The sequence below is a fragment of the Apostichopus japonicus genome, chromosome 2, assembly GCF_037975245.1.
Source record: "Apostichopus japonicus isolate 1M-3 chromosome 2, ASM3797524v1, whole genome shotgun sequence".
Classification (NCBI taxonomy): Eukaryota; Metazoa; Echinodermata; class Holothuroidea; order Aspidochirotida; family Stichopodidae; genus Apostichopus; species Apostichopus japonicus.
Genome location: NC_092562.1, coordinates 26,089,054 through 26,102,128, shown reverse-complemented (window position 1 = coordinate 26,102,128; position 13,075 = coordinate 26,089,054). Strand labels below are relative to the sequence as shown.

At 38.1% G+C, this 13,075-nt stretch overlaps 1 protein-coding gene across 1 annotated transcript in view; it reads right to left on the bottom strand.

Annotated features, from left to right (window-relative positions):
- The window catches only part of LOC139973048 (prostacyclin receptor-like), a 52,573-nt gene that overhangs the window by 11,422 nt on the left and 28,076 nt on the right, over positions 1–13,075 (bottom strand). Inside the window, exon 3 of the mRNA XM_071979410.1 lies at positions 6,247–6,674. Within this exon, the coding sequence (XP_071835511.1) occupies positions 6,247–6,674 (428 nt within the window). The remainder of the gene's footprint in view (positions 1–6,246; positions 6,675–13,075) is intronic.

Sequence of the window (13,075 nt, the reverse complement as noted above, 5' to 3'; positions counted from 1 at the left end):
TCGCGAATAGTGTAAATTAAAGCACCCCTGTGCACAAGTTATCTTTTATATTAATTTTTTTTTTTCTGGCAAAAGGAAATGCAATTATATAATACCAAAAATATCATACAAAACGAAACAATTGTAGCAGGAATAAAGTCAACTTTCATTTCATTTCAAATAATGGAATTTTGTTTAATCAAATATGCAAATTGCTCTATTTCCTTCAAAATTTACTATAACATTTAAAAATTCCTTGGATGAAAAAAAGTTTGATGATCAATTAAAATGCACCATTTGGTCTGTGCTTAACATTAAACCTGGTGAGCATATTTTGAAAGATGTCTTATAGTTTGATCAAACTTCGTTTTCTTGATTTCTTCAATCAACCATATAATGTAGGTTTGGAAACAAATCGCAGAAATTGATTTCTATAAAGGCACCAGCTTTTAAGATGTTTCTTGCGCATGGAGAGGTTCATGGCTCATGCAGATGGCCTTGTCTGTAAATATCTAAACATCTGTATTCTCCGAAACCTTCAAACGCGGGTTTATGGAGTATTTGTTGAGGGGTATCTTTGTTATTCTAGCAACAGTTTTGCAAATTTTCAACGCAAGCGATGGTACTGTATATAGTTAATACAGTCCAACTCACAAACCCAAAATTCCTTCAAATTTCCTTCAAATAAAAGTGACTATGACCTTGGTTGAAAATATGCTATATTGAAAAGTGAAACGTTCCACATTATACTGAATTCGACGAACCAAATTATAAAAGTTAGGTTAATAAATTTGAACAGGTTCTGTTTCATTTTCAAATCTTCGAGGCAACGTTATACACTCAATTGTATTTTGAACCAATGTTCATTTTAGCTTGCATATGGTTAAATTCTTACGTAACGAAGTGTCTAGGCAACAAAACGATGATGCCATAATTAAATGGAATCCGTAATTATTGTTAAACTAGCGAAAGTAAATTTAGATACAATACTATAAAATCTGATATATTTGATCAGTCAGAACGTGTTTTGTTAAACCTGGGTTTGTGTGTAACAAAATTGATATAACCAAGCAACAAAACGCAAAGTGCGCATGCGTAATGCACATACGAAGAACAACTGCACGATATAAGCAGATACTTTTTTGGAAAAATTCTGAAAGAGCCTCAACAGGTTAACAACCTCACAGTTATTATTTCTCTTACATAAAGGAGACGTCGTTGTATATTTTTCTCGTTATTGTTATTAATATTGTTGTTGTTATAGTTGGTGGTGTTATTGTTACTATTGAAAGTGGCAGAAGTAGTTCGCATGAACAAAATGTTTGTACAAAGATTCATAAGTTCACCGTAACTCAAAGTGACATAACTCTCCGTATACGTTGCACGACGAAAAACATGCGGTAACAGCCTACACCCCCTTCCTTCCATTTTACCTCTTATTCGTATGCCCTCGATGCAATAGCTTCGAATAGGCCTAGCCTTATGCAACTTTTATCTGATATTAAAGTAATACTAACGGTTTATTTGTAAATGAAAAACCCCAATGTATTTGGTTTGTGCGTATGCCATCGTCTTCCATAGAAATAAGTACGATATTGGCTTCCCTTTTTTCTTCTTCTTTTTTCTACACAAGTCTCGTAAAGTTTTAGTACATCCTCGCTTCTGGCAAGTTTTATATTTCTTTTGTTTAGTTGTATTTTTCTTCTCTAAAAGAAATCCGGATGTTAAGCTCCTTTTCAGCCAAAATCAATACTATAAATTGCAAAACATTTGAATCGGCCGATCGGCCGTTTTGTAACCCCAAAGGGGGGTTGAAGGAGTACACCGTGTATAGATTTAGAGAGAGTGAGAGAGTGCCAGTGAGCAATGGATGATTAAAGCTATGTACGAAGACACGGCATGAATGAATTCCGCCCCGCAGGGGATTGATGAGGCCCTAAGATTAAAAGTGATGCATTAAGTCATGCATTGAGGGCTGCTTGAGTTTTTTTCCCTTTCCTTTCTTCTTATTGATCATAAATTTTATACAGATGTATCACCTGTATATCACGCAATAGATATCCATAGGGGTTCTTATCTCACGGAGACCATTCTTATAAGAGCTTCGGTGCATGGTTTGACTGTAAATTCTGGCATAGTATAATAAACTTTCCGGATTTGAGATAATTGGTCACCGAAATCGGTTGTTAAGGCCAACAGGCCAAGAAGATTCCACGTACGATGGACATGGATTGCCATTAGAACTATGAAACTGTGTATAATGTTAAGAGGTTTACATGTGGTGGGAAAAGGTGGAGGGGCGAATTTTATAGGTCGGAGTACTTGGTTCTGTTAGTAAAGGGAGCGGAAGCGGGAAGCGTACTTTTTGGTAAACTGCACATTTGCGGGTTTCATTGTAAGCCGGATCATAAAGCAATCACCATTCTTAACCTTTGGAGTCAAACGTGTTGACTACTATTCTTGTGGGTTAACACAAAGTTATAATGATAATAATAATTTATAAAATGGAGAGATGCACTTTTCTTCATAATAACTTAGTGTAACATTTTATGTCCGATGTATAGAAACTGAACTAAGGTATTTTTTGAGGAAAGAATATAGTTTATTAGCTGTTCAAATACTATGGATATTGCCAGATGGAAACACATTAAGTACATTATAATGTTCACATAAGTAAAGAACATATATGTCTATATATAAGGCTTAACTCATATACAAACATCTTCCGGAGAATAAATCGATTCCTTCCATACAACGTGCCAAATTTATCAACTTAACCCTCTTGGCTGGACCTAAAGGTGTGAGTATACCGTTGCGCTTAAAAGTTTAAGTTGCCTGGCAACGGTGACAATGAACCCAAAATGAGGAAGATTTGCGAATCATTAGCAGGAATTTTGAACACTTTAAGACAACATGTATAGATTCCCTACAGCACGCGTTCATATTATAACATTCTTGCATGAGCATGATAATATATTCCGCTTTGCATACATAATGTAGTTTCCTTGCAAAGTATTATCTGCTTAATTTAAACTGCTTTAGGTAATTCCCCTTGAGTTGCCTATCATACTGTTAATCCATCATTTTCCTTAAGTATTTTTTTTCCTCTTTTTTATACTTCTTTTTTCTTGAGGTATTTTCTTATTTTCCCATAATAAATAAATCCAGAAGTCTGTTAATATCGTTTCATTTTTATGGGGATCATTTTTCGTTTTTAGTCTACACGATACATAGAGCGGACAGAAGCGACATACGGTCAGAGATGTTGTAAGGTTGTGACGTAACGTTATTGTCTTAGATGCATGGTTTATTACCAATACAGATAGTAAACAGAGACTATATAAGTTTCGTCCAATCGTGATCGATTTTAGCACGGACGCACGTCGACATTTCCGGTGATGTGACCTCAAATACCTTGGTTGGAAACGTTAACCAAAGAATGAAAAAGGACACACACATAATATATCCGATATGCCTATAGCGTATAAGGTGTCTCTAGAGGGCCTCGGGGCCTCTAATGGGCCCTCTGGAAGTCGCAGATGCACACGCCCCGGATTTTTGCCGAATATGGGAGGAAATATTCGTGTTGATTTACAAGCCATACCTATATTTACTGTGTATGTACAGTCACATGAATGATGGAGGGTCATGTTGACTTTAACAATTCTATGTCCAGGGGGACAAAATACTTGAATGACTTTCATTGGGGATATAGCCACTTTTTTGGGTCATTTTCAGATATTTTTTTTTTCATTTTCCCATCAAAACTCGTAAAATTCCAAAGGCCTCGTGACATAGTTTGACAGTAGAGATTGCAGTGAATATTACATAGACCAGGGGTTCCCTAACTGGGGTGCATGAACTCTCAGGGGGTGCGTGAGTCCATCCCAGTGGGTTCGTGAGACGTTTCTGAAAGTCAAAACTATAGAGTACGTTTTGTTAAATTAAAATCTGATATATCATATAATTTATTAATGTACAAAAGTCGTCCCTTTCGACAAACTCTTTTCGCGTTCCATACGCATATGTTGCCATAGTAGTACCGTACCGTGATAAAAACACAGGAGCATCCGTCTCATCGTGTGTGATGGGAGATCGATGCGTGATACAATTCGTGATCTGATCTTGAAGTTTCCAATTAAATATTTGTTCATCTCTATTTTTCCATTACAATATTACACTATGAACTTGGTCTTTTACCAGTGGCGGAGATTTCTTGTCAGAAGTGGGGGGTTGCAGGCCATTGATGAAATAAAAAGTCATAACTGCTGGCTCACTATCTAAGTGGAGCGCCACCATAAGTTGGCGCGAAGTGCACAAGAATCTTTTGGCAAATATTGCCTCCCAGATTGCAGTAAATGGCACTGCCCAAGCCCTGAAAAGCTGCATTTAACCAGGGGCGTATGCAGGATTTTCTAACCCGGGGGCGCGCATTACTATCTAAGCGGAGCGCCAACATTGGTTGGCGCGCAGCGTACAAGCAAATTTCTGGTTTTGGTACCCCCAGATCACCGGAAATGGCACTTCTCGGGCTTGAAACTGACCAACCATATGTACACTTTTGCCTGAGAACCAAGTATTTCCCAAATACATTTTTCTCATCTATAACCTTTTTGAAGATTGTCACCAGTCACACATCATGTTCGACTTCATCACATATCCTGTGTATCATTGCTTTTGTAGGTGATTCTTCATCGCGGAATTCACTTCAAAACATACCCATAATGTTGCACAAAATATCATCTATGGACAACCGATATAGAAAAACCTCCTTCAAACCATAACAGACGGGTCAAAATTGCACGAGTATGATGAAGTATGATGAAGAATGTTGGTTAGGGAATTTTCGAAAATTCAGACGGCAATTAAAAAAATTCGTTGAAGGAAATAAAAATATACCAGATATTTCCAAAACCGAACACTACACACATCGACAGTTTTGAGCATGGGCGCAGATCAGTCTTGGATAATGGAGGGGACGCGTGTATGCTCTCTGATACTATCTAAGCGGAGCGCGACCATGGGTTCGCGCGTAGCGTACGATTTTTTTGGGCAAATATACCTCCCAGATCGCCGGAAATAACACTTCCCAGACCTAATGATGCTCCTAAACCTCCTTAAGTTTTAGATCTCATGGCTTAGAAATTTAGTTTGGAGAAATACATGGGCGTCTGCAGAAAGAAAATCAGGGGACAAATAATCCAAGTAGACTTTTGTATATACGATGGGTCTGGGGTCCTCTCCCAGAAAACAAATATAGACTGCCGCAAATGCGATGTCCGTCCTATATTTAACAACTGTGGATAAAATACAATAAAATGAGAACTGCTGCATGTCATTTGCACAATGCTGGATCAAACTGCGCCAAAGTTCAATACAGGGGAACTTGAAATGCAGCTATTGGTCAAGACAAATTGGTGGGGACACGGTATATCATGTCCCCACTACTGAAAAAGTTGGTGGGGACGCGTCCCGCTGTCTTCACCAGGATCTGCGCCCATGGTTTGGAGGCTGTTTATCGTGGAACGCCATTTTCATGCTCACTGATATGATGTGATATCTGCTGTTTGCTTTACAAATTCTAATAATTTTGTCACTGTTCCTCTTTCTCTTCCCGTTTTCTTGCCGTATTTTCTACTTCATCCTTTTCTCTCTTTCTTCTTTTTCTTTTCCTTCCTTCACCTCGTTGAGGTTGGCAAGTGTATACAGTTCCAAAGCTATTCAACAGCAACAAAACGTTATTTTGTGTATGTCTGTTGTGGGGTAAAGTTAGCGCTATGAGCTACAAGTTCCAGTGCGCAAGGTGGGGGAAAGGGGCTAGAAATAATGTGTGGGTCAATTCTAACTCGGTTTTCGGTCGTTAATTGTTGATGTAGCCTACCAGGTAAAAGGTTGAAATGACTTTAACAATTTCAAATTCAATAATTTGATTTATTATGCCATTTGGAGCACATAACATAGGCTATAACAGAACATTACTGGCTAAAACTAGGGGGGTTGATTGTGTAGGCCAACCCCCCCCTCTTCAAAAAGTGGGGGGGTTAAAACCCCCCCAACCCCCCCCCCCCTGTTTCTCCGCCACTGTCTTTTACGAAGCACTGCTATGCGTATTGTAGTATAATAATGACTCAGATAGTGTATCAAAAAGTTGGGGGTTCGTGGACAACTCTGACATCCACAGGGGGTTCGTGCAGTGGGGGGGGGGGGGGAGTTAAGTTAGGGAAACCCTGACATAGACAGAAATGAATAATAATAATAATGACTCACTCTGGTAAATACATGGATTCAGCAGCATGAAAGACCCTTCCTGGGAACACCAACTTCTTTCTTGCAGTCGGTTCTCCGTCATCGTCATTTGAGGATATACTGTTTACATGGTTCGATTCGGAGGAGTTGTTAGGTGTACTCTTATGGTTCACGTGATTACTCCAAGATCCGGCCACGTGGTTTGAATGGTTGTACCTTCGGTACCTCTGAATTTCTTGAATACTTCTCCCTGATTCAAGAGGTTGCAAGCTTCTGATCGGTAACTGGTGACGTCTCTTCTTGTATAGTGTTATACGTATCCAAAGCTGCTTATGGAAGAGGACGTATATGATAGGAAGACAAATAGGGTAGTATTCTGCTTGTTGCATCGCCGCCAAATCAGCCCACAAATTCTCCTGCCGGCCGGATACGTTGGATATAATACGAATCTGTCCCAAAGAGAAAAGACAGGGAACAGGAGGATGGATTAGTGGAAGTGACGTTTACTTTGTTAGAATTAACAGTCACCCAAGGTTAATAAAACATAACTTTATATGAACTAATAGACTATACTTTCAGCCGCCACCCGGCAGTGATCATGAGAATAATGTTTTGCCAAGGGACGGGAACTTAACGGTTTCTTTGCAAAGCAATGTAGAAGTTTTAACCAGGGACGATGGAAATGAGGGTTACGTTCCCTTCCCTCAGTTTCATGAAAACTTAAAACATGCTCCATTTAATAAAGCAATAATATTTTTGAAATTAACAAAGTGTCTTATTTTGTTATTTAAAAAGTACCCTTCTGTTGGAAGATGAAATAAATATTTTTATTGGTATAACGCCGTTTTCATGATAACTATTCAAATACTAGAATTTGTGATACAAAATTCAGAGAGAATCCATCAGTATCGAACATTTTTAGTTTTCGGTTTACCGCCCTCAAAATGAAAGTCACATATCCTACTGCCCTTCGACGTTTGGGCCCTAACCCCCCCCCCCCCCACCCCCTCCCAGGCCTCACCCACGCCAAGTTGTACCCTATTTCGTCTCCTCTGGTATTAACAGAAAAGCACAAGAGGCAGACTCTCTACGTTTGAGAGATTATAGCTGACAACCGTGTTGTATTACAAAACCTGACGTTGTAAACCAGAATCATAATCATTCACACTCTTTAAAGAAAGTCGCCCAATAGTAGACCCTGAACATGGAAACCAAACAAACAACTTGATCCACCAGGATCAACCCCGATCCTCTTACATCCTCGAAGATGACACCAGGTAATCATAACGGTGCGTTATTATGAACGAGTTGATTTGGCAGAGTTCCCTAGTGTCAAACATATACACTTTTGAGCGCAATGACTGTATTACAAAGCGTTTATACTGAACATTAAAACTAATCATTCAAGAAAAAAGAAAAAGAAACCATAGTTTTGGAGAGAAATTGTGGATGTATATGTGTTTACAGTTATTCCTATTAAGGAAAATCACGGTTTATTTCACTTATAAATACATAACGGTGAGAAACGCAAACAGTGATGATTTTAAAAAACTTGGACATTAGGCTATTTATATCTATATGCTATACATTTGCAAAACCTGTAGCAAATTTAAGCAACGTTCTGCCGACACATTACAGTATTATGCAGCTGTATTAATTGACCTTTGTTACCACTGTGTTTCCAGTTTTTGATACCCCACCAACGTATGACACACTGTGGATAAACTATAGTTATTTCTACAATTTTCTCACAAACCAGAAACACCGAAAAAACACGAAAGACAACCAATTTTACCGCTACTTGTTGAGAAAATGTGATGAAAATAAAACATCGCAGTCAATCCCATAATCATATTAATTGTGAATCTGAATTGTTACGTTTCGTTACAATGTCCTGTTTAATAAGTTGAGCATGCGCACTGGCTCTTTTCGCAGTAGCCGTTAGAATTCCCTTTTTCCAACACGAACACTCCAAATCGAGATTTTTTTTTCTTTTTTTTTCTTTTCATGTCAATAATCTAGTGCTTAAGCATTTGACAAGTACTAAAAAGCTTAAAGGAGAGAAGCAAAGATAAGCCAATCTTATTCTGAAGCATGGCCGTCGACGCTAACTCAATCCGCGAACCGTACCGTTGGGAATCTTCAGCTTCACTCTTATCTACCGGTGGGAATTTTCAAAACCGACAAAAATTCACAAACAGCGGTTCCTGTCTCCGATGAAACGATAGGTTTATTATAGAACAGTGAATGATATAGACGTAAGAGAATCTGAGTATAACATACAACTGAAACAAAATTCAACTTGAAACGATTGCATAAAACAACCCTTATGCAATGTTGCTCTTGTTTAAGTTGTCTCTGTGGATATAAATGTTTCCATATAGGTAGCTGTAGCCGTACGCGAGAAGATATACAACAAAGCATGTGCTAACCACTCGATTCTAATAGAGATGTGTTCTGATGTTGTTATAGTTTAGCCAGGTGTTATAAACACTTCGATTGTGCATATATCCCGTTCGCCTCCAAAAACCTGCGGGAGCACTCATAATATTTGACGAAGACAAAAAGAGAGAATAATTCTCGATAGGAAGGTTTTACCGTCGAAAATTGAATTCTATGGTTACAATTTGGACCGTGAGCTCCTATAACGTGGTATTGTCTGAGTATTTAAGGGTGAAAAAAAAATGTTCGAAACAGTTTGTCACGAAATATACTTATAAGAGTATCAGTAGTAGAGAAATTAACTTGAGATAAATAATGTTCAGGCGCGATGACAGGGGTGTGTGAGGTTCCCCCCCCATCCCCTCCCCCTCCCCTCGCTCCTTTACAGCCACACAATACAAAATTAAAAGTAAATATTAGCACCACCTTGCTTGTATACCTAATTAAAGACCAACATAAATTGTGTAGCCTAAGTGTGCTACATAATGCACCATTTCACGTATATATATATTTTCCCCCACCCGACTCCCCTGCGGGAAGATCGGCTTCAGCTACCCATGGCCGATTTTCAAATGTACCCCATGGCCGTGCCCTCACCAACATACGTCTTGTTCACAGGTAGGCATACACTACTATTTGCCTCCTGCGTTCTACTACATATGGTTTTACATTTTCCTCATAATGCAACCACTAAGTCAATATCCATCGTCCAGTCTTTCCTTCATTTTTCCCCGCAGCTTTCACAAGTTTAGGCTTTCTGTGGAATAATCTGACTCGCCAAGTTAAAGGGGATGAGTCTGTATCTATTTTTTAAGCATATTAGATTCAATTATTCCCACTGTTATAGTTTTATCCTCTGTTATCTGTCCTCTGTTTCTCAGCGCCACCATACTTTTAGTGTGTCATGCGCTATATAAGAATTGGGTATTATTTATTATTGTCTGTAAGGTACCAGTTTTATTCTCAACCATTGTCTAAACGTAAACAATTATAGTTGGTTAAAGAAAAAAAACATTGTCACATGTATCAAAAGTACTTTTGCCTGTATGTTGCAAAGCACAGAAGGTCTGGGTTCAACCATCCGCTATATGACGTATACCTCTCTATACTTTAATGCACACACGATATAGTACAACGTCGTTTAGCACACTACCTTAATTGATTTTAAATTTGATTTAACAGTGGTATATATGTGAAAGAATTGTTTGAAGTAATAATTATTTACAAACTTATGTTTATCCAAGGGCACCTGTCAAGATGTATCATTACACTTTTATTGCTATGAGATGGAATGCATTGAAATATTCTCGGTCATTAAGTGTATTTTCATGACTTAATAGATTCATATAGGGAGTGTGCATTTTATATCAGGAGTAATATCGGCGTGTTTTAAGGTATGATGTACGACCAATATGCAAAACGCACACACACACACACAAACACACACGTAAAATAAACTAGGGAACGCCAAAGGCGTCATTATATGAGTTTGACAGGAAAGATACGTGTTGTCAAAGCTATATCATTAATGTTCTTACACTCATGTAAGTGTTTCTGATTTACAACGGAGATAAACCTTTGTCGATGCTGTTATTTAGTGATCTAGTTTATCAATAGCTGACGAACAGGATCAAGTTTAACTATAGTCTTTCTGACAGGGTCACGTGTGCAAAATTTACCAATGGCTGTCTGACAGGGTCAAAGTTACATTTGATTGTCTTGCACATTCAAACTTACCTAAAGTATGTCTGACACACCCAAGCTTACCTAGCCCATAGTCTGTCTGACACGGTCAAGATTATCCATATGGATTTCTGGAAATGTCAATATTACCTAGTCTGTTTGACAGGCTCAAGTTTACTTTTTGCTTTCTGGCAATTTCCACTTACCTAGATTGTCTGACACGGTCAAGATTACCTAATGGTTGCCTGCTGGCAATATCAAGTTAACCTTGTTTGTTTGACAGGACCAAGGTTAGCTAAGGCTGTCCGGTAATGTCAAGTTTACCTAGTTCGTTTGACAGGAACAAATATATCTATGGCTGTCTGCCAGTGTCAAGTTTATTTAGTGTTTTTAACGGGAGCAATTTTATCGTTTGCTGTCTGCACATGCTTAACTGGTCGTCTGACAAGTTTTGTAAATAGGGAATAAAAAACTATAGCCATTGTCATGTACCTTGTATAATCATGATTCTCAATAGCTTGTCCAGGTGAAAATTCTGACAAGATTTAAGACTCATGCTGTGGAACAACGAGGCTGTTCCCATGGTTACCGTGTATGTGCGCAGTGAACTTGTCGACAGTCGTTTTATGGAGCATTAGCGTTGATCGAGCTGTCATCAGGTCAAACAAATCTTAATTGACCTGGATTCGAAATCGTCAAATTGCCCCCAAGTTAAACTGCATTACTACTGCTATAACACATGCTGCGTACAAAATATACAGCTGTATACCGATCTTCCATAATGTAAGTATTGGTTTTTCCACCGTTCGTCAAACCACATGGTGATAAAAGCAGTTTATTTGCACCAACTGACCGGAGAGCAAATTTGTTTTGTAGGCCAATCGATTTGATTCCCTGTTTTAGACATGAAACAAGATGAATGTTGGTAGTTTGTTTTTGCTAGGAAAACCAAATCTATGAAAATGAGAGCAGGTTCGATCGGAGTATTGGCTTCGTCATCTAATGAATCACAAGCTATATCCATACATAACTGATTTCATATACAAAGTTAGCTTGCCTGTAAGGACCCGAAATACTTAAACATGGCAATTTATGATTACTAGTAAATCTCGGTTAAAAAACTTAACATCTTCATCATTGGTTCAAGATTTAAAATCTCTGTAATGGCAAGCTAATTTTACCTTCTTCATGGCTTACCTTATGTAAGTATTGTCATAATAAATTCTTAAATAAGTATTTTTTTATGTCTTCTCTAATATCTGCAGCAATGTTACACCGATTATTGTTGAAATATATGTCGGTTAAACTCAAACATTGCTAATTAAGCGACCATTAATAATTCGATTCAAACTGGCATAACTTTATCGATTACCGTCTAAACATTTTTGTTTAAAAAGGAATGTTAGAAAGGAATGTAAAACACATTTATTTTTTTGACAATCGTTGCTACTCATAAAAACTATATATTGTAGTGAACAAGTAGTCGTCCTGAATATAATATATGGCGTCATCATTTACGTCACATGAACACAAGAATCAGTAGAAAAAATTCTACATTTTTTTACCAATTAAGGAAGAGTATCTTGCAACGCAGAACAAAGAAGGAAAAATTAACTACGCTCAACTTACAAGACATGAATAGCGGCATTTTGCTTCGACTGCCATGTTTCAAACTTGAATAATATTCCCATCATGGAATGCATACTACACATCACTTAAACGCGCATTCAATTAACAAAATGTTCTTCAATTCAGTGTGACTATTTGACTTCGTCTGCTAAGGATAACATTACTAAGCCTGCATGATTCTGTATCTGTCGTCTGCTAAGGATAACATTACTAAGCCTGCATGATTCTGTATTTGTCGTCTGCTAAGGATAGCATTACTAAGGCTGCAGGATTATGTAATCTGACGTCTGCATAGGATAACATTACTAAGCCTGCAGGATTCTGTATTTGTCGTCTGCCTAGGATAACATTACTAAGCCTGTGGGATTGTGTATTTGTAGTCTGCATAGGATAACATTACTAAGCCTGCATGATTCTGTATCTGTCGTCTGCTAAGGATAACATTACTAAGCCTGCATGATTCTGTATTTGTCGTCTGCTAAGGATAGCATTACTAAGGCTGCAGGATTATGTAATCTGACGTCTGCATAGGATAACATTACTAAGCCTGCAGGATTCTGTATTTGTCGTCTGCCTAGGATAACATTACTAAGCCTGTGGGATTGTGTATTTGTCGTCTGCTAAGGATAACATTACTAAGCCTGCAGGACTCTGTATTTGTTGTCTGCTAATGATAACATTACTAAGCCTGCATGATTCTGTATTTGTCGTCTAAGCCTGCGGGATCCTGTATGTGTCGTCTGCATAGGATAACATTAATAAGCCTGAAGAATTCTGTATCTGTCGTCTGCTAAGGATAATATTACTAAGCCTGCAGGATTCTGTATTTTTCGTCTGCAAAGGATAACATTACTAAGCCTGCATGATTCTGTATTTGTCGTATGCATAGGATAACATTACTAAGCCTGTAAGATTCTGTATCTGTCGTCTGCTAAGGATAACGTTACTAAGCCTGCAGGATTCTGTATTTGTCGTCTGCTAAGGATAACATTACTAAGCCTACAGGATTCTGTATTTGTCGTCTAAGCCTGCGGGATTCTGTATGTGTCGTCTGCATAGGATAACATTAATAAGCCTGAAGAATTCTGTATCTGTC